Source organism: Amphibalanus amphitrite, unplaced genomic scaffold (assembly GCF_019059575.1).
Source record: "Amphibalanus amphitrite isolate SeventyFive unplaced genomic scaffold, NRLGWU_Aamphi_draft 000788F_arrow, whole genome shotgun sequence".
Lineage (NCBI taxonomy): Eukaryota > Metazoa > Arthropoda > Thecostraca > Balanomorpha > Balanidae > Amphibalanus > Amphibalanus amphitrite.
In genome coordinates, this window is record NW_024882282.1 from 205,582 (window position 1) to 226,528 (window position 20,947).

Consider the following 20,947-nt stretch of genomic DNA (forward strand, 5'->3'; position numbering starts at 1 on the left):
AGTCAGAAGTCTTCCAAACCAAAAGCGCAAATGAGTCATGGGATCACCTAGCGGCAGTCGAAGACTCACAGTCAAATGAGAAAAGTGGTGAGGGTCGAGACCGAGGGAGAGGGGAGGGCAGACATGGAAAGAGACAACATAGACAGAGCCAGATGCAGAGGGAGACAGTCTGACAGACCGACAGACCGACAGACTGACAGACTGACAGACCGACAAACGGACAGCGACAGACCGACAGACGGGAAAGACGAACCGACAGACGGGACAGACGGACAGCACCAGACGGGACAGACGGACAGCACCAGACGGGACAGACGGACAGCACCAGACGGGACAGACGGACAGCGACAGACGGGACAGACGGACAGCGACAGACGGGACAGACGGACAGCGACAGACCGACGGACGGACAGCGACAGACCGGACAGACGGACAGCGACAGACCGGACAGACGGACAGCGACAGACCGACGGACGGGGCAGACCCGGGAGGGACGGGGCAGACCCGGAACAGACGGACAGCGACAGACTGACAGACGGGAAAGACGGACCGACGGACCGACGGACAGACGGACGGACCGACGGACGGACGGACGGACAAGGCAGACAGGAGACATCTGCATTCCGCGCAGCATCTGGAGCTCTCATCTCGCGTGCAGCGGCCGTGGAGAGCCGAGCGATGCCCCGGGGCCACCGTTCAGCTCGCTCAGCGGAGGAGCGGCACCGGTCACCGACCCCGGACGGCGCGGCGACTCGGTCCGTCCCGCAGCGGGACAGCCGGCAGCGGGACGCGCCGGGCAGTCGGCATCGGTTCGCGGTGCGCGCTGAAACGCTGTGCGGTCCGGTCACCTTTCGGGCAGTCTGTCCAGTGTCAGCAAAGAGTGGTCCAATTCGAGCCCAGCGAGAACGAGTGTCGGTGATATTCGAGCGCATTTAGATCGTTATTGCGAGCGTAGCGGTGAAGACGGCGGCCTCCCGTCATCTGCAGTGTCCGAAACGTCTCCGTGAGTGAGCGTACCCGACTATCCGCTGGCGACTGAAATGTACGCCAGGTGATTTGGATCGCTGAGGCGCCTCGGATGAGCAGCTGAGGACGCCCACCTGGCCGTGCCCTCCGTCCCGGCCCGTGCTCGGCCTCTCGTCTCCCGGTCGGCGGCGATGTCCCAGTGGTCGGGCCCGGCCGGCGCGGCGTCCTGCTGGCCGGCCCAGTCGGCGCGGCGGCCGCTGCGCTCGCTGCTGGCCGTCGGTCTGCTGGTGCTGCTGCTGGCCGCAGGCGTGGTGCTGGTGCTACTGGTGCTGCCCGGCGCCGACGACTCGCCGCTGTGAGTGGTGACCGATCGTCCCGAGCGCTGCACCTCTGCACTGTCCGCCGGTGCAGTGCCCCAGTGCGCCGTCTGGTGACATGCATTTATAATATAAGTCGATGAAAATATTAAAGCGCTAATAACAAATTTTATACCAATGCAATTCACATATACTCATAACTAGCTAGCTTCGATGGACCGATAGATTCTCATGTGTCTGCTTAGTATTTACTTTTAAGAATTAAATGGTGCCTTTACTCAGGGCCTAAAAACGATGGCATTTATCAGAAACGCTACGACCTCACCCATGTAAAGGTAGACGCGGAATTTACCTGGATAATTCCCGGCTTCGGTGTGAGCCCGTGCCCACTTACGACGGCATGCCTTGCAGGGAGCGGACACTAGTCAGTGACATGCGTGCCCCGTCCTACAGGCCCCTCTCCTGTGAGCGGCACGATGCCCGCATGGAGGTACTGCCGCTGCCTGCGGAGCCCGCCGGCGACGAGGCCCTGGTGCAGGAGCTGTTCACCTACCTAGCGCAGCCCTCGCCGTCCGCATGCCAGAGGGACCTGGCCATCGGAGCTCACGTGGTGAGGACTGAGGAGCTGTGCCGAGAGGGCTGCCGGGATGGGCCGGGAAGACCGGGACAGGGCACACTGGCCTCGGCAAAATGAACCGGGAGTCGAGACAAATGTCAGGATCACACCGACACAAACGACCGGGACAGAGAACGGTTATGACATGCAGAGTATGTAAGCCCGTCTGCCAACCCTGCAGTCCCAGGTCCTGACCCTAACGCTGTGACCTTTCTCAGATCCGTGCGCCGAGCGGCCGGAACGCCATGCTGTGGGGCGGCCGGCACCTCTGTTTCGACCCGGAGTTCTCTCTGGTCGACGAGCGGTGTCTGGTGTACGCCGTCCGGCCGCCCGAGGACGCCTCGTTCGACGTCGCCGCCGACGCGTACGGCTGCGAGACGCACTCGTTCGGGCCCGAGTCGGCGCCGACCGCCGAGCCGCTGCTGGGCCGCCAGGTGGGGGTGCGCCACCACCGGGAGGAGGGCGCCGCCGGCCGGCTCGACGACTGGGTGCGCCGGCTCGGCCACCGGCGCCGGCCCATCAGCTACCTGTCGCTCACACTGGACGCCGACGGCTTCTCCCGGTTCCTGGAGGAGCCGCCGCGGGCGCTGGCCGACAGCGTGCGCCAGCTGGGCGTCCGGCTGGACGTGCGGCCGGTGACCCGGGCCGGCGCCGGTGCCAGCGGGCACGACCTGGACGCCCTGAGGCGGCTGTACAGAGGTCTGCTCCGGCTGCAGCAGCTCGGCTTTTACCCGTTCGCGTACGACTTTCTGGATGGACTGGAGACGGGTGAGCTGCGGATCTCCGGCCTGGACGCGCCCGTGCAGCGGGTTCTGGAGGTCTCGTGGGTGAGAACCGCCTGCCTGTGAGCGAACAGTCAGTGGTGCGAACATTACCAGCCGAACTGTGAACCGAACTGTGAGCCAGCTGTACAAATACCCAGCAGATAATACACGAGTCTTGTTTTATCTGTACGTAAATTCTATCACTTATCCCCAGTGTTACATCCGCAACCGGTCCAATCAACAACCCGTCGCGCCGCGAATTTATCCCACGATGGTTTGCGATCCGCTGTCCCCTTCCCTCTCAAAGCAGACACGAGTACACAGGGTGCCTGCCAGGCAATACCGTATATTATTATTACACGAAGTGAAGCCGCTGGCGACCGCCGAAACCAGCGGCGGCGGCCGACGGCAGGCCGAGAGGCTGGCAGCAGATAGAACGACAGCAGCGGCCGCGCGCCGGCCGACGCGCCTCACAGAGGCCGCCGGACCAACTCGCACGGGCGCACATTTACAGTCGACACGGCCTCACTACGTCCCTTCTCGATGAAACACAAACGGGTGCGCCGCCCTTAGTCTGAACAGTGATGTAGGCGACACTACCAAACAATGTATGGTAATCGGGCAGCTGATCAATCAATGGTGCGGCGATACTCTCGCCATGGGGTTACAAAGACGCGCCTCGTATCACACAAATACACAGTGAAGCGACTATCAGCTGGTCCATCCACTCAGAAAGGTACAACCGCTCGATTAACGAAGCAAAGCATAAAAGACATATCCTTGCAACAATTGTCCTGAATAAAACGTTCAAAGCAGTCCTACGGTTTGTACGACTAGAGATAACGGACCCCTATAGAAGAGGGACAGAATGCCTTTGGCAACACTTTAAATATACACGTAGAAGGTCCACCAATAGCGCTTTGTTGGAGCTCCTGCACACGGCCTGTACAGCCCGGCGGGCGGCCGGGCGCGCATGTCGCTCCGCTGACCCTGTCAGTCCGTGCCGCGGCTAGCGGCGGCTACTGCGGCCGCCGGTAGGTGGGCTCGCCGGGAGCCATTGCGCCGCCCAGCGAGAAGTCGGCCGCCGAGACGCTCGGCTCGGCTGAGCCGTACGGCTGCGGCAGGCCCGGCACGCCGAACGGGCCGCCGAACGGCTGGTAGCCGGCCGGGTACCGGTACGCCCCGTAGTTGGCCGCCGACGCGGCGCCGTACAGGCCGTAGGCCGGGTAGGGCGCCGGCGCGCCGTACGCGCCCGGCGGCTGGCTGTAGGCCATGCTGTAGGGCGGGTAGCCGGCGTAGCCGAGTTCGCGGCTGTAGGCGGCCGGGTACTGGCCACCCAGCTCCCAGGGGAACGGCTCCTCGGCCAGCCGCGAGCTGCCGCTGCCAGAGGCGGCCGTCACCGGCGGCGCCGCCGACGGGGCCGCCGTGTCCATCGGCTGCGGCTGCGGCAGCGGCTCGCGCAGCGGCGCCGGCTGGCCGCCGCCGCCGCCGCCGCCACCCGACGACGCCACGCTGGAGAACGAGGGCAGCGGCAGCTGCGACACCGTCGAGAAAGAGGGCAGCGGCGCCGTGGAGACACCGCCCAGGCTGACGGCCGTCGGCGCCGGCGCGCTGCTGTACGTCGGCCGGCTCAGGTCGAAGCCGGCGATCAGGTCGTCGATGCCGCCGCCGAGATGCTGCGGAGGCGGTTGGGGCGGCGCGTGGCTCGGCTCGGGCGCCAGCTGCAGGTGGGGCTGGTGCAGCGCCGGTGACTGGTGCGGCGGGTAGCCGGACTTGGGGCGGCTCGGCGCCGCCTTGTGCCGGTGCGTCTGCAGCTGGGAGCCGTCCGCGCCGCCGGCGCCGTACTGCTCCATGCCGGGCGTGCGCGCCTGGTGGGAGCCGCCGTACTGGGACGCCGCCGGCAGGCCGTACCGCGGCGGCGGCGGCGGCTCGGGCGCCGCCAGCGCCGGCTGCTGGCCGTGCATCGACAGGTCGTGCGGCTGGGACAGCATCGAGTGGCCGTGCGTCAGCCCTAGTCGCTGGTCCAGCTGTGACATGGAGCCAGCCGAGCCGCCGCCGAGCCGGCCGTGGCCCGCCTGGCCGTCCATCGGGTGGCTGACCCTGGCCGGCTGACCGGCCAGCTGCAGCTCCATCCTGGCCTGGTGGTCCATCCGGCCGGACTGGCCCCCCAGCTGACCGTGCAGGCCACCCGACTGCTGCTGCTGGGGGAGGTGCGACAGGTCTAGACCCTGGCCGCCGCCGCCACTGAGGTCCTGCGCCGACTGCTGTTCCATGCCCGGCTTGTGGCTCAGGTCGAATATGTGTGTATCCATGAACTCGTCACCGGCCTGGTCGCCACGCTGCTGACCGGCGCCCTGGTACGCCAGAGACTGCTGGTGCTGCTGCTGCTTCTGGGCCAGGTCCGGATGGTAGGGCGACTGCTGGTGAGACATCCCTCGGTGCTGCATCTGCTGCTGCGGATGGTGCTGCTGCTGCTGGTGTGGAGCCGGCAGGTGCTGCTGCTGCTGCTGCTGCTGCTGCATCTGCTGATGCTGGCCCTGCAGCTGCTGCCGCTGCTGGTCTGCCATCATCTTATCGTCTGCCATGGACGAGGGCGGCATACCCGGCTCCTGGCGGCCGTCGCCGCTGGCCGCTACCGCCAGGCTCTTCAGCCGAGACAGCGGGTCACTGGGGTCGTCCTGCTGCTGCTGCTGCTGCTGCTGCTGACCGGCGGCCGGTGACCCGCCAAGGCCGGACTCGTCCGCCGCTGAGCCGCTGTCCGCCCTGGAGTTGTCGGCAGACTCGGCCAGCGCCCGGTCCAGGTAGTGGAGCGCAGAGTTGCCGTCCTCGGCCGTCCCGCCCGGGGACGCCGACCGCTCGTCCTGCGCCTTCCCTCCGGTCTGTTTCTCGTCTCCGCCCCCAGGAGAGCCGCCACCGGTGGCCGGCGCGGCGGAGGTGGCCGGCTGCTCTGCCTTCCCCTTGTCGTCCTTTGGCGCCGGCTGGCGGCCGAGCAGCGCCGACAGGTTCAGGCCGCCGTCCCCGCTGTCCGAGTCGGAGCGGGCCGGCGCCGAGCGGCTGACGGTGGCGCGCGCGGGCGCGGCGCGGCGCGCCCACGACTGGCCGCCCTGCTTGCCGCCGCCGCTGCCGCCGGCCGGGACCCGCTCGACGGTGATGCCGCGCGGCAGGCGAATACCGGACGGGCCGGCGGCGGAGGCCGGCTGGGGCCGCGGCTGGTACCGGCTGGAGCTGCCCAGCAGGTCCGGCACACTGCGGCCGCCTGGGGACGAGGGACCACAGTCATAGGTCGGCACCAGGCATGGAACGAGTCTGTGTCGTCACAGGGGTCACGATTTCCCGACTGCTCCAGGAAAACTTGTAATTCAACGGGCATAAACATTTGCAGGCTGAATACCAAACAATGCAATGTAAACCACTTCAGCCGCTTAGCACCACACAGTCAGCTAATTACAAATTACAAAGTTTGAGCAAACATCCTGTCCAATACCTCTCTGTACAGTTCAGACCAGCTGTCGCCGGTCCCTACAACCGACTGCGTCCCCAAGTCGCTCTGCCCCGCTCTCCCCTCTCACCGGATCCGGCGGGCATGCGGATGGCGATGATGCGTCCGTCCTGCAGGCGCAGGTAGACGCCCTTGGCAGTGCGGATGACGAGCACCGTCTGGCCGGCGCGCAGCTGGATCGGCTCGCCGTCCCCGGACCCGGTTGGAATCGTCACGTCTGCCGACACACAGGGTGTGGGGAGGGAGCGGTTACGTCTGCAGACTCACACGGGATTGGTGGGGCGCGTGTCATATAGTTGGTGCTGCACAGTATGTTACAGGTCTGGGTGTCCGCCGAACGGAAGACAGCCTGATGAAAGTAAGTGGGATGACAGTGAAAAGTACATCTAACGGCGAATCTGGGCCAACGGAGTAAGCACACAGCAGCCTGACATTGACAAAACATCACAGCGATGGCGGTTGGGTCAATGTGCAGTGTCTATATAGCATATTGCCGAGCAGTTAGGTATGATGCATGGTCAATAGGACACAGAGACAGCCGGGCATTTCACGTCGTAATGTCATAGAGAACGCTGCAATATATCACGTCGCGTACGGAGTACAAAGGAGAGCGGCTAGTAGCTGATAAACTGTGAAACATGGAGCCGCTGACGCAGCTGCACCGCTCGATGTCCCCAGGATTCCCAGCCGCTATACTGTCAATGCTCAAGTCAAATATTGACATATGACGGGCTGGTGGAATTTACCGTAAGACCGGCTCCATCGGCTGGCATATGGTTGCGGAAAGTTCAGCAGCAATAAAATCAGCTGCAGTTGGCTACACTGGCGGTAACTGCATAATTACCGACTTTCAGGTGCCACTGAGCGACAAATATAGAGGACCGATAGGTGACAGCGGATAATCGGGAACTAACTGAGCAGAGGATTTACTTGGCCGATATCGTGATTCAGCACGAGGAAGTACGATACTAACGGTATGTCGGGAGATACAAGCATTGACAGCACAAATAGTCTCATAGACAGCTGCAAACACCCGCCCACTCGGCAGCAGTCGGTACGCCGGGGGGGGGGGGGAGGGGGGGGGGGGGCGGACGGCGCCGGCGGAGGGTACCGGGGTGACAGCGGACAGACTGACCTTTGGGCACGGTGATGTGCGACATGGAGACGCCCTGGCGGCTCAGCTGCTCGGTGGACAGCCGGGACGCGCCGCCGAACGGGTTCAGACCGCCGCGCTGCTGCACCATCCGGCCGCCCACCATCATCGGACGCACGTTGGCCACCGGCTTGTTGTACAGGCCCCTGAAGGAGGTGGCACGGGGCGGGTCAGAGAGGCAGCCAATGGGCTAGGTGATCGAGTTATACCGCCAGTCTGATATTGGGCGAGGATGAACAGCGTAAATACATCAAAGTGTAAACGTAACTGGGCGGCTCATGTACTTAGATAACTGACTATCAAGGGACATATTATGCGTGAAATGCGATCCCACCAGTCCCAAATCCACAGCCCACCCCTTCGCCTGCCCGACCCGACGTCAGCCCGGCAACAATTTTATAATTGTTTTCGGTCCTGGCCCCGGAGAATAAAATCTGTCCGGAGAACCGGGAATCTTTTAGAGCAACCAACAGGAAAACCATATTTGTGGTCTACTAAACGTGATAGCTTATAAAATATGTTATTCTCAATGCTAGCCTATTACTGTATATTTTGTGTGTAATAATAGCAGTTTTTCATCACATATGGTGGAAAATTTGGAAGATTTCAAGTACTGGAGCATAATTTTGTAAAGGAGAACAAAATCTTTGGAACTCGACTTGGACCAGCAAAGGGTCTCATTTCCAACATTGCTGCACCGACCTGTAGGCGCCCGGCTGGCCGCGCTGGTAGAAGCCCTGGTAGTTGGGCCGGCCGCCAGTGTTGGCAGCCTTCTTCTCGAGCTCGTAGCTGCGCTTGGCCAGCCTCTTCTCGGCCTGAGTCAGCCGCTTGTCCTGTCGGTCCACCAGCTGGGCGTCGTGCTCGAACGGTTCCTGGGTGAGGGAGCGGTGGGTAAAGTCCGGGTCCAGACGAGTTTCAGATCTACTACGGGTCATAGCTGAATGACTGGGCATCGCCACTGCCACCAACGTAAATATAAAACGAACTAGAACACGATACCATGTTTCAGTCGAGTAATACGAAAGAAAACACCTGGCGCTCGATTCAACGCGCAATAAACATCCTGCCCGCCCGCCACCGCTGACACTGTGCTGTGTCCACCCGGCGGCGACTGACCTGCGAGAAGAGGTGTCCCAGCTTGTCGAGCACGGTGAGCAGCACGGGGTCGGAGAACTTGTCCGGGTCGGGCGCCACGGTGGCCGGCGGCGGGTCGTCCTCGGTCGGGTCCAGCAGCCGGTTCAGGCTCTGCGTCGTCACCATGTTGTCCGGGTTGGTCTCGTCCACGATGCGGTTCGACATGGACTGTTTCTTGAGCTGGCGGTCGTAGATCCTGCGCTCCAGGCAGTTGTCGGTCACCAGCCGGTAGATGTAGCAGCGCTTCTGCTGGCCGAACCGGTAGACGCGGCACACGGCCTGCGTATCGTGGCACGGGTTCCACGAGGCGTCGAACACCAGCACGCGGTTGGCGCCCACCAGGTTGACGCCTAAGCTGCCGGCGCGCGTCGAGACCAGGAACAGCGGCACGGCCGGGCTGGCGTTGAACTCGCTGATGAGTTTCTCGCGCTCGAGTCCGGTGGTGGAGCCGTCCAGTCGGTAGTAGGACTGGTTGAGCATCCACTTCTCGCTGCGGCCCGGGATCACCGTCTGCTGCAGAAACTCCTCGATGATGTTGAGCGTAAACAGCGACTGGCTGAAGAGCAGCATCTTGTCGCCCAGCTTGACCGTCTCCTCGAGCAGCACCTTGAACACCATCATCTTGGTGGAGTTCTCCAGCTGTCCGGGGATGTAGTTCTGCATCATGTCCTGGGCCTGTCGATAGCCGGGGACGGGGTTAGTGCCGCAGGAAACACACCGCACTCCTATCACATGGCTGAGTCACCGACGGAAGCGGCGCGGGCGTCACCTGACCGCTCAGGGGCGAGACCGTCTGATAGCGCACACAACGCTGCAGGCGATAAGTCCGGTACCCCGAAACACAAACAAGGACGAGCAACGGAATATTTTCCTCTTATATTTTGCAAACTCAACTGAATAAACATAAAGTATGCAAATAAAGGAATTGTGTATCGTAATCCGTGAACATAACGAAACAGCATGCCATTTCAAATTGGTATCAGACGTCATGTCATTGCGACTATGGACAAACGATTCTGGACCATATGCCAAACACTTCCGTTGCTTCTATCAGCTTATCACGAACCATTCAGTATCCGTTCCTGTTTCCTACTCTACGTGGCATCTTCGCGCATCCCATCCACACCTCGGTTACCCGTCACAGTGTCCCAAAATTGTACCTTGGCTTGGGTGGAAGAGTGGAAAAATTGCCAGTCGATTAGAACACAAAAGAGTGAGAAAGGGGTCAATGGCATACATTTACATACAAGTTTGGTGAAATGTAGGGTGTAAAACGATAAGCCATGCAAATACTTTTTCTCATTCAAATTGGGAGTGGAAAATTGCTCTTAAAAATCGGAGATAAGAGTGCAAAATGGTTTTCATTTAAATGTCGTTTCCCACCCAAATCAACGCATTTTGGTACACTGCGTCATCGCCCCATCTCCGCCCAAGAACTCACCCAGTCGTAGTTGATGAATCCGTCGTCTTTGGGTTTCTCCAGCGGACTGGCGTCGGGCGGCGTCTGCATGTTTCCCGCCGCTCCAGCCGCTCCGGGAGGCCCACCGGGTCCACTGGGGGGTCCGCCAGCTCCACCAGGAGCGGCCGGTCCACCCGGTCCAGCGTTGTATCCACTAGGACCCGGTCCGCCGGAGGGTCCGCCAGGTCCGGTATTGTACCCAGAGGGACCACTAGACCCACTGGAGGGTCCGCCCGGCGCGCCCGGTCCAGCGTTATACCCGCTAGGACCACCAGACCCGCCAGATGCAGTGTTATATCCACCAGGTCCAGAAGGTCCACCTGGATATCCTCCAGGTCCAGCTGGTCCACCGGGGAAACCTCCAGGTCCACCAAATCCACCAGGATGTCCGCCCGGTGCACCAGGATGTCCACCAAATCCACTTGGTCCACCGGTAGGTCCACCAAACCCACCCGGTCCGCCAGGAAAACCACCAGCGGGAGGTCCGCCGGACGGCCCGGCGGTATACCCGCCAGGGGCTCCGCCCGGCCCGCCGCCAGCTGGCCCGCCTGGTCCGCCCGGCCCACCAGCAGCAGCGGGACCGCCGGGCGCCTGCGGCGGCCGGCGCGGACGGCTGGCCGTGCCATTGCTGGCGCTGTCGTTGGTCTCGTCCAGGTCCAGGTCCTCGTCCGCCATTTTCTTCCGCAGCAGGTTATACAGGATGTCCGGGTGGTTCCAGATCTGTCACGCAGATAAGGGCAATAGAATAAAATACACGAAAGTCTCTTCGATGGGGGCCAACATTGGTTACCCTTCATTTACTGCAAACATAGATAACCGATGCGAGAGTAGAATTACATGTCCATTTAGCCCACACAATAACATAGATCAAACATCAGCCCCTCTGAAGAACAGATAGCATTATCTAAAGGGTAAATACGACTAAAAAAAGCGCTAGGCGCGCGCGGCCGTTACCTTGCAGCTGACGACGAAGGCCCGCAGGGGGTTGGGTGATTGTCCGCTGCGCGAGGTCAGGTCGAGCATGTAGCGCTGGTAGAGCGCCCGCTGCAGCTGGGTCATCCGCAGCAGACACACGTACTCCTCCTTCTTGGGCAGCGTGGCCTGCAGGATGGCGTGGCTGCGCCGCTGCACCAGGCCCTCCAGCAGCGAGTGCAGCACGTGCGAGCGGAACCGCATCAGACGCACGTCCGACGGCGTCGAGTCCACGCACTGGCCGTTCGAGATGGGCCGCTCGAACATGTTGTTGAACTCGGCTTTTGTGCCGAGGAAGTTGGGCCGCACAAAGTCGACCATGCACCAGTACTCGACCAGGCAGTTCTGCAGCGGGTAGCCGGTGAGCGCCAGCCGCCGCCGCGTCCGGATACTCTTCAGCGCTTGCGAGATGCTGGCGCCGGCGTTCTTGATGCGGTGGCCCTCGTCGCAGATGACCAGGTCGGGTCCGGGCCGGGTGATGGCCGTCTTGATGCCCTCCAGCAGCTGCTTCTCCCGGGCCTCGGCCTCCAGGTCGTCTGAGCCGTCCTTGCGCTTCTTCTTGCGCGCCGCGCGCGACGAGCTGATGTTGAGCAGCCGGTAGAGCTCGTAGCCGATGAGGAGCACGCCGCCGTCGCGGTACCAGTCGGCGATCACCTTGGCGCGCGCCTGCAGCGTGCGGTGCGAGTCGTTGAGCATGCTGACCGCGAAGTGTCTGGGCCGAACCTCGCCGCCCTGCGCCAGCGGCGTGTACGTGTTGGCGTCCGGCAGCCAGAAGTTGAACTCGTTCAGCCAGTTCTGGATGGTGTTGATGGGTACGATGATGAGCACCGTGCGGTGGCCGGTGTGCCGCAAGAAGATGTCCGTAAACGTCACTGTCTGCATCGTCTTCCCCAGGCCCATCGAGTGCGCCAGGATACAGCCGAAGCCGGGCGTGGTCTTGCAGCGCTCCTGCGACTCGATCAGATTGTCGTACAGGAACCGGACGCCGCCAATCTGCAACACAGAGACAATAATTTACATCACTGCCGTGTCAACGCCTGACTATCAGTAGCCGAAGTCAGTCAACAACGATAAAAAAACATAGGTACACGAGTAATGAGCATCCTCCCACCACTTCGGTGGCGGCCATTCCCGCCCGCCGCGTCGCCCACCTGGTGCGGTTTGATGTTCCTGGCGATCTGCGGCGCAATGAAGATGTCCATCTCGGCCGGCGGGTGGCCCACGTTGACCAGCACACGGCCCAGCGAGTCGGGCACGTTGCACGTGTCGTCCGTGTGCGAGCCCGAGTTGTTGGTGTCCTCGGCGTGGCCGTCCTCCTTCTCCTCCTCGCCCGAGCTCAGCAGCTGGATGTCGTCGTCACTCGTCTCGGCCGCCGGCTCTGCCACAGGGGAAACGGATTATGGTCAGCTGCGGCAGGCTATCAGGCAAGCAGGTCACAAAGCTGGCAAGGAATCAAACTTCTTGTTGAACACCAGCTATAAAGAGAAAGCAACACAATTTTCGGTTAAATGGAAATAATATGAGACCAATGGCGAAATAGGGAGCACTCGAATCTGTTAACTTGTGTCATATAAAATCACGATACTCAATACAACGGAAGCAAGTACGACTGTTGCAAAATAAGCCTATGATGCGTTGAAGAGCTCACCTTTCTTGACCTCCTGTTTAACCTCGGGCTTTTCCTCCTTTTCCTCCTTCTCCTCGTCGCTGGAGAGCACGATCACGTCGGCTGCCTCCTTGGCCTTGCGCTCCGCCTCGGCCGCCTCGCGCTCCAGCCGCTCCTGCTCCTTCTCTCGCTCAACACGCTCCTGCTCGCGCTTGAACTGCTCGTACCACTTTTTCTGTTCGGCGAGACGCAGCTGGCGCTCCTTCTCCTCCTCCTGTGCGCGCAGCGTTTCCGCGTCCAGCTTCTCTTCCGTCATGATCTGGCGGATGTTGCGCCGCTTGTTCAGCGGCCCGTTCTCGTCGTCGTCTTTAGAGTCACCGTCGCCACGCTTCTTCTTCCGTTTGCGACCCTTCTTCTTCTTGCGCCGCTTGGGCTTGGGGCTCTCTCGCGCGCCGTCGCCGGCGGCGTCCGACTCCGCGCTGCCGGCCTCGCTGCCGTCGCCGCCGTCGCGCCGGTCGGACTCGGAGCCGCTGCCGTCCGCCTCTGACGAGGCCGGCTCCTCGTCCTCGGCGCCCTCGTCCGGCTCGGCGTCCCCGCCGCCGCCGGCGTCCAGCAGGTCCGGCTTCTCCTCCAGCATGCTCAGCATGTCCTTGACCTCGGACAGGTCCTCGGCGGTGCCGTCCACCTCAGCCTGCATCAGCTCCGGACCGAGCACGGCGCCGCTGATCAGATCCGAGATCGAGTCGTCCGCCAGCTGCTGCTGGCCGGAGTCGGCCGGCGCGTCCGGCCCCGGAGGCGGCACCGACGGCGGTGCGGAGGGCGGCTCCTCCGAGACCGGGAGGTCCCCGAGATCACGGCTATCACCAGCGCCGCTCGGCACTTCTGGGGTTTCCTGCTCGTTGCTGGGCTGCTCAGGCTTGTCATCGGCGTGAGTTGAACCTGCAGCTGGAGACTGGGCCTCGCTACTGCCATCGGGTGGTTGGAACTGTGCAGCCTCCTCCGCCGGCTGGGGAGGACTCGGAACGGTATCCCGATCACCAGCAGGGGCGGTGGCCGCCTCACCGTCGACCGGCGCCGCAGCGGTCGGCTCTGGAGGTTGCTGCAAATGTTCGCCAGTTTCTGCGTCAAAGCTAGCGGCAGTCGCGTTTCCAGCGTCCGCCGGCCCGGTCTGCTCAGGCAGTGAACCGGCCATGTTGTCATGAGTGGGTTCTTCCGGCAGTGCTTCATCCCCATATTGACCTGAATATTCATCACCTTCATCTATTTTCTCTGCTTCATACCCTTCCTCCATTAGTGCTTGCTCGTCATCAAGCTGCTGCCCATCTGCTTCGGCACGCGACTCGCCTTCGTCGTATCGCGCCCCATCTTCAGCCGGCCACGACTCCCCTTCCTCCATCGCTTCTTCCTCCCCAACGAGACGCGCCTTTTCCTGCTCTAGACGTGCAGCATCCTCCTCTACATGTGAAGCGCCCTCCTCTAGATTTGAAGCGTCCTCCTCTAAATGCGAAGCGCCCTCATCTTGATGTGAAGTGTCCTCCTCTAGATGTGAAGCGCCCTCATCTAGATGTGAAGTGTCCTCCTCTAGATGTGAAGCGTCCTCCTGTAGATGTGAAGTGCCCTCTTCTGGGTGTTCGCCTTCGCCTTCTACATGTGACTCGTCTTGTAGATGCGATTCATCGTCACCTTCTGGCTCCCCGTCGGGCCCAGCCATCAACATTTGTTCTTCAGGCTCATCTGCATGATCCTGTTCGGGGATTGCACCAACCTCCTCCGGCTGCGCCTCGTCCTGGTACTGAGGCGAGGCTTCGTCGTCATGCCACCCACCGTTCTTCATCAGCTCTTCGTCCTCATCAAAGTCCTCCTGATCAAGGTCATCGTCGTACTCGTCCTCATTGAACCGAGCCTCACCCTCGGCCAGATGCGAATCGTCCAGCAGCGAGTCGTCCTCGAGCACAGAGTCCTCTCGGGACTCGTCGCTCCGCTCCGCGGGAGCTGGCGGCTCCGGCTCCGGCTCCGCGGCCGCCTGCGACTGCCGGCGGTACATGGCCATGGCCTCCTGCAGAGTCAGGTGACGGGGCTCCGGCTCCGCTGCCGGCGGGGCGGCGCTCTTAGGAGTCGTGTCCGCGGCGGGCGGCGGCTCTGGGTCCGACTGGCCCACGGGCACAGCGGCGATACCCGGCGGCAGTCGGATGCCCAGATCGCGCGGCGTCAGACGCTGCGGCGGCGGCGCAGGCGGTCTCTGCTGTTCAAGAGGTGGCCTCTGCAGCTGCTGAGGCTGCTGTCTCTGCTGCTGCTGCTGCTGCTGCTGCTGCTGCTGCTGCTGGTGGTGAGGCTGCTGTCTCTGCTGCTGTTGCTGCGGAGGTGGTCTCTGCTGCGGGATCTGTCTCTCCTGCTGTGGCTGTCTCTGCTGCGGCAACTGTCTCTCCTGCAGCTGTGGTTGTCTCTGCTGGTGCGGCTGTCTCTGCGGCGCCGGCGGTATCGGGGCTGGCGCCGGCGCCGCCGACCGGGGCTCGTCCGGCACCGCCACGGCTCGGATTCCGGGCGGCAGTCGCGCCAGCGCTGCGCTAGGCTCAGGCGGCACCGGCACCGCACGGATGCCACGCGGCAGTGTCACCTGCGGCACAGGCGGCTGGGCCGGCTGGGGTGAGGCTCCGGCACCCTCTCCGCCCCGCCACGCCCCAGCGCCATACTCGTCCAGATCCTCGTCATCGAGGTCACCTTCCGACGGCTCCCACTCGTCCTCATCGTCCCGCAACAGCGCGTCCTCCTCGTCCTCCCGCAGCAAAGCGTCCTCCTCCTCCTCATCTATCCTCTCCTGTTCCCGCGCCTCCGCCTCTCTCGCCCGTCCCTTGTCGACGGCGGCCGGCGGCGCCTCGGTAGGGGCCGGCGCGGGTTCCGGCGGCGGCGGCAGACGGCTCTCTGGTGCGGACACCTGTTTGTCTGCCGGAGACGAGGGCTCAGTCGCCGCCTGCGTCCGCACCTCCGGTGCAGGAGTCACGGGACTCTGCGGGGCGGACACGACGGCGGCTGGAGACGCGGTCTGTGCAGCTGCAGCTGCTGCGGCCGCTGCTGCCGCCGCCGCAGCTTGGCGCGCCTGACGCACGGAGGCCGGCATCGGTCGGGCAGACGCCGGCCCGGGTCGGCGCACCGGCGCCGGCTGAGGAGGTGGCGGGGGCGGCGGCGGGGGCGGGGGCGGCGCCGGAGGAGGGGGTGGCGGCTCGGCAGGCTCCGCACCCGCTGCCTGTCGGCGGCAGAGCGCCATCGCCTCCTGCAGTGTGAGACTGCGCGGCTCGTCGGACGATGCCGGGACAGGCGCCGGCGCCGGAGGGGGGACCGAGCGCGGCTGCTGCTGCGGCTCCGGCGACGGGTCCGTCTGCTCCTCCTCATCCTCAGGGTAGTGCCAGTCGTCGGCCTCGTCCTGTTCCTCGCTGCCCAGCTGATCCCCCTCGTCACCTATCTCGTAGTCCTCTTCTTCCTCCCCGAGTTCGTCGTAGTGCTGGTCCACGCCACCACCGTTCTGTTGCTGTTCCGGCGGCTGCGGGGCCGTCGGTGGGGGCGCCGCAGTCTGGACGGGTGCAGCCGGCGCCGCTGGTGCCTTTGGTGCTGGTGCAGCGACTGGTGCTGGCGGTGTCGCGGCCGGCGGGGGGCCGCTCCGTGTCAGATTCACACCAGGCGGCAGTTTCAGCCCGGCCGGCAGAGCTGGAGTCTCCGCCGGCGCCGGTGACGGTTTCTGCGCCGGCGCTGGTTCAGTATCGCACCTCTGCCGGTTCGTTTCAGACTCCGTCTCTTCATGCTCCTGGTAGCTGCCTTCTTCCTCGTCAGAATAATGCTCCTCCTCCTCCCCTAGCTCCTCGTCCGAGTACTGTTCGTGAACGGGCTCCTCGACGGGCACCGGCGAGCTGACTGCCTCCAGTACGGGCTCCGCGTCCAGCGGCTCGTCGTCCTCCGTCGAGCCACCCATCCAGCCGACGCCGACCGCTTCCGAGGCGGCGGCGGGGGCGGGGGCGGGGGCGGCGGCCGCCTGCTTCCGGCACAGCGCCATCGCCTGCTGTAGGGTGAGCTGCGCCGGCTGCTCAGAGGGGGCGTTCGCAGCAGCCTGACCGCCATGGTATCCACCATCGACGGACCGTCCCCTGGCGTAGGCGCGGTCGGGATACTGGTACTGCTGCTGCTGCTGGCGCGGCTGCTGTCTTTGCTGGAGTCGCTGCTGCTCTTTCTGCTTGATCTGCTGAATCAACCGCTGCTGATTCTGCAGATGTTGTTGTTGCTGCTGTTGCATGCGCTGCTGATGTTGCTGCTGCAGTCGCTGCTGCTGGAGCCGCTGTTGCTGCTGCTGCTGGAGCAGCCGCTGCTGATGCTGCTGTTGCAAGAGCCGCTGCTGCTGAGCGGTCTGCAGGGGCGGCTGGCGCTGTCTCGGCGCCGGGTGTGGCACGGCGCTGATGCCTGGAGGCAGCCGGACGGCGGGCGCGGCCGGTGGCGGCGGAGTGGCACTGACGGCCGCGCGCAGCCACGACGGCAGGCTGGCGGCCGCCGCCGGCGTGGCCACCGGGGCCGGCGCCGGCGCCGGCGCCGCCGGCTTCCGCTGCTGCTCTCGCAAGATCCGCAGAGCCTCGTCACGCGAGATGACGCGAGGCTGACCGGACGAGTCCATCCTGAGAACAGGCGTAAAGATACGACTCAGTGACCAGCACAACATCAGAGGTAGTGTTGAAAATCTAGGAAGTTCAATGACTAAAAGTGAGTCATAACATTGTTAAATACATGGTTTAGTATCTGCTTTGAAATATTGAAAATATAGGTTTTATTAAAATTAATGTGATATGTAGTATCTACCTACCTATAAAATTAATGATGTTAAAGCACATAAGCATCATGGCACTAATGCTATTCCCAATGATTACACTCACTAGAAAGGAAATGTTAAGATCAACTGCATAGGGATCAACAGTCAACAAAACAAAGCCATGATCGAATATCATCTACAAGTGAGCAGGGTGTGAGTAACTGGGAAAAGGAAAATAAACATTAAATCATTAACTTTAAAGACACAAATAAACATTTAAGTCTCACAAAGAATTTCCTCTTGCATCCCACCAGCAAAGGAAAATAAACATTAAATCATTAACTTTAAAGACACAAACAAACATTAAGTCTCACACAGAGTTTCCTCTTGCATCCCACCAGCTACCACTTGCTACTTTGTTCTCAGGAGGAGATGACCAAGGACAAAACAATGTGCAATGCCTACCAATTCGTTTTCAGTACCAAGCAGATCATATAAAATGAAATTACAGCCTTATAAGTATTGTTCTACTCAGGGCACTAAAGAGTCTACTAAAGCTTCATTGTGATCTAAAATACAAAATGAGTAGACCCCTGCATCACCTATACAAAAATTTCAAAGCAACAAAATACTTCGCTTTGACAGATAGTACTGATGCCAAACATTGGTGCCTACATTGTAGGGTGTCCAAATCATAGAGCACATTAGATTAGCTTTCATCACAACCTTATTTGCTACATAGACACCTATCTCATTAGACAAGGCAGATATAAAAATATTTAGTTGCTTTATCAACTCAGTCACTACCCTGAGACCGACTGCACATTGCTGGAATTGATGATAAAAATTATTGATGAGCAGCATGCTCAAAATATAAAGCCTTATTGAATATCTCCTTATGCTATTCTGCTACTGTAAGCTAAGAAAAGTAGGAAATTCATTTCTTATCCTCTCTTAAACATAATAAAGTACCTATAGGATCAAAGGAAGATGTGGCAATATCAACAATCACTTATCTGAAACGAGCACAAAATATGTACCTACCTACTTTAATGAAAAAGAAAACAAGACAAACCTAGTTCTTAATTTTCATCTACAGTTAAATGATAAGTCTGAACCTTTTCTGTTCTGATGTAAAATCAAGCTAAAGCAATAATATCATGGAAACTACAAATAACCATGCATAATTCCAGGGAAAGAGTAGAGTTGGTACCTATTGATACTCAGAATTGCATTGCATAAATGACTGTTGCAATCTGGGCCAAATAAAGCAGCAAGCATCAATGGTTGTATAGTTTTTCCTCATTCACTGCAAAATAGGAAGTCAATGCTTTAGATCATATTCATAGGTGACTGACCGTCAATCAGCAAAAGTAAGATAAAACACTGCATCAGCATGCACACACTGGTGGCCCCATTCAGGGTGGATGAAAGCTGCCACCAACAATAAAAGGTAGGTATTTAGGTATCGATAAAGCTGGCGTCACCATCACCACTAACCAGTAAATGGGTAGATGAAATGAGTAAAAAACATAATCTAGCCTGAACTAAAAGTAACTGAACTAAAACTAACTAGGTAATAGACGAAAGAACTAAAAGACTGAACTAAAAGACGAAAGTAAAGGCTGCCAGTCCTAAAGTAAATAAATACCACCTAACCTACTAACCTACAACCTGCCAGCCTACACACCTAAAACCTACCAGCCTACAACCTAACCTACCTACCTACCTACCTACCGCCGACAGTGACGCCAGCTTTACCAATACTGCTATTGATTCCTTCTTAAGTGCACTGCAAATTCAGTAGGTGGAACTATGGTCATGAGTACCCAAATATAGGAACGTTCCCATTTTTGGGAACGGAGTTCCCAAATATGGGAACAGGCGTTCCCATTTATGAGAACGGAAGGTAATTTTTCGGCCGTTCGCCCACTAAAACTCATTAGTGCATCACGTCTAAAAAAAGTGCACGCTAATTTAAGTATCTACTAAATCTCTATAAAATTTTCTTTAATCTAACCGTTGAACAAGGAAATTGACCGTCGAATAATATTTTTAATGATTTTTTGAAATGACGGATATGGTGAAAACATGGGTTACACTACATTTAACATGCAATTTTAAGGAAAATGAAGCGTTTTTTACATTTTGAGGTCAAGTATAATAATTTTCGCCTGGTTATAAAGTTTCATACTAGCGACACCAGATGCTGACATATGCAAGCGAACACGCGGACAGTCCCGAGGTAATATTGTTGAGTGTTGACATTTGGTGTCGAGGCAGACGACCGCGTAGAACGTGCGTGATTTTACCGAACTACTGTTGTAAACTCAGTTTAAGTGGTCAAAAATTATTCAGCTGTATTTTATCAGCCCGGAAAGACATATTTTATTTGGATGCTAGCTGTTTAGCGTTGTTTTATAGGGAGCTTCATGAGCGTGGTTTTTGTCGTCCGTGTTTCTAAGCATGATCGTTTTGGGGGAATTTCTCTTATATAGGTCGCTCTGTGTGGCTTATTTATAATTTCTATGCTGATTTCGATCATTCCTCGTGCCCATCCTACCAGGCCTTTTGCCACTTACACTCATTAAGAAAGGAAAAAACTAGATTTTCATTGGGACTAGGTGTTTTGAGGGTGTAACATATTCAGCGTTCCCATTTTTGGATACTTCCTTGTACTCGTCAACTATCAGTGATAAACAGACAGGTGCTTGACATGTCTCCACCCTCGGCACGGACGGTGGATATAGATATGGAAGACCTTGTTGAACATCGCTGAGCGTTGTGAATTACGTAATCCTGCAGAGGGGGGCGTGCCCGCTGCGAGATCGACGGGAATAAAAGCGCAGAAGACTGGGCGAAACATGCGACGGTCTTGCCGGAAAGGTCATCTGATGATTGTTGCGTTAACAATAATTTGCGGCGTTGGACGTGATGCTTGTTAATGAAAAGAGCCCCTGAAAGGCGTCGGTGAAATCGTTCCCAATTTTGGGTACGCCGTTCCCATAATAAGGAACGCTTGCAGCGCCAGTGTATGAGAGCGTTCCCAAATTTGGGCACGCGGCCCGGATGATGGACTGCTTTAGAAATAGGGGAACGATTTGAAACTACGATGGGCCTTACAATAGCAAACTCTTTCCCAACAATATTGAGACAAATATCAGGCGGTTCACGATCGTTTTATATTTTTTGGACGTCATTTAACGGCTTTTTCTTGTTTTAAATAATGCCTACATGGCGTTCCCATATTTGGGTTTATCGTTCCCAAACATGGGAACGAAAATGCGTTCCCGAAAATGGGTACGCTTGACCATAGTTCCGCCTACTGAATTGAAAAAGCAAAAGACAATGAGCTAGACACTATGCCATAGACCAAATGTCCACCTTGCTGCCACTACTTACTATAAGGTAAGTACCTACACTTTAAATCTAAGGTGTTTAAAAATTAATAATCAAAGTTGCTTACCTTTAATTCAAAATCACACCCACATTTGAGGTGATGCAAATTGCCCTATCCAAATTAACTACCGCAAAGCCATCTATGCACAAATGAACTTAAATCCATCAAATTTGATATCTTGTGGAAACAATTCTGTCTGAACGCAAAAATTCACGGCAGTAATCACCACATATTGATATATCAAGGAATTTTATCAAACGCGCTACACCTCGTCAAAC

At 58.9% G+C, this 20,947-nt stretch overlaps 2 protein-coding genes across 2 annotated transcripts; one reads left to right on the forward strand and one right to left on the reverse strand.

Moving 5' to 3' along the window:
- Positions 1–726: 726 nt before the first annotated feature.
- Positions 727–2,846, forward strand: LOC122366146. Its single transcript, XM_043338017.1, has 3 exons — positions 727–1,321; positions 1,737–1,893; positions 2,118–2,846. The coding sequence occupies exons 1-3, from the start codon at positions 1,158–1,160 to the stop codon at positions 2,745–2,747; spliced, it is 951 nt and encodes a 316-aa protein (XP_043193952.1). The 5' UTR covers positions 727–1,157; the 3' UTR covers positions 2,748–2,846.
- Positions 2,847–2,982: 136 nt separating this feature from the next.
- LOC122366145 lies at positions 2,983–20,944 on the reverse strand. Its single transcript, XM_043338016.1, has 10 exons — positions 20,736–20,944; positions 12,529–17,138; positions 12,032–12,258; positions 10,863–11,873; positions 9,891–10,628; positions 8,432–9,124; positions 8,018–8,187; positions 7,298–7,461; positions 6,233–6,379; positions 2,983–5,919 (listed from the first exon to the last, which is right to left on the reverse strand). Exons 2-10 carry the CDS (start codon positions 17,135–17,137, stop codon positions 3,683–3,685), a joined length of 9,996 nt encoding a protein of 3,331 aa, XP_043193951.1. The 5' UTR covers position 17,138; positions 20,736–20,944; the 3' UTR covers positions 2,983–3,682.
- Between the last annotated feature and the right edge of the window lie 3 nt (positions 20,945–20,947).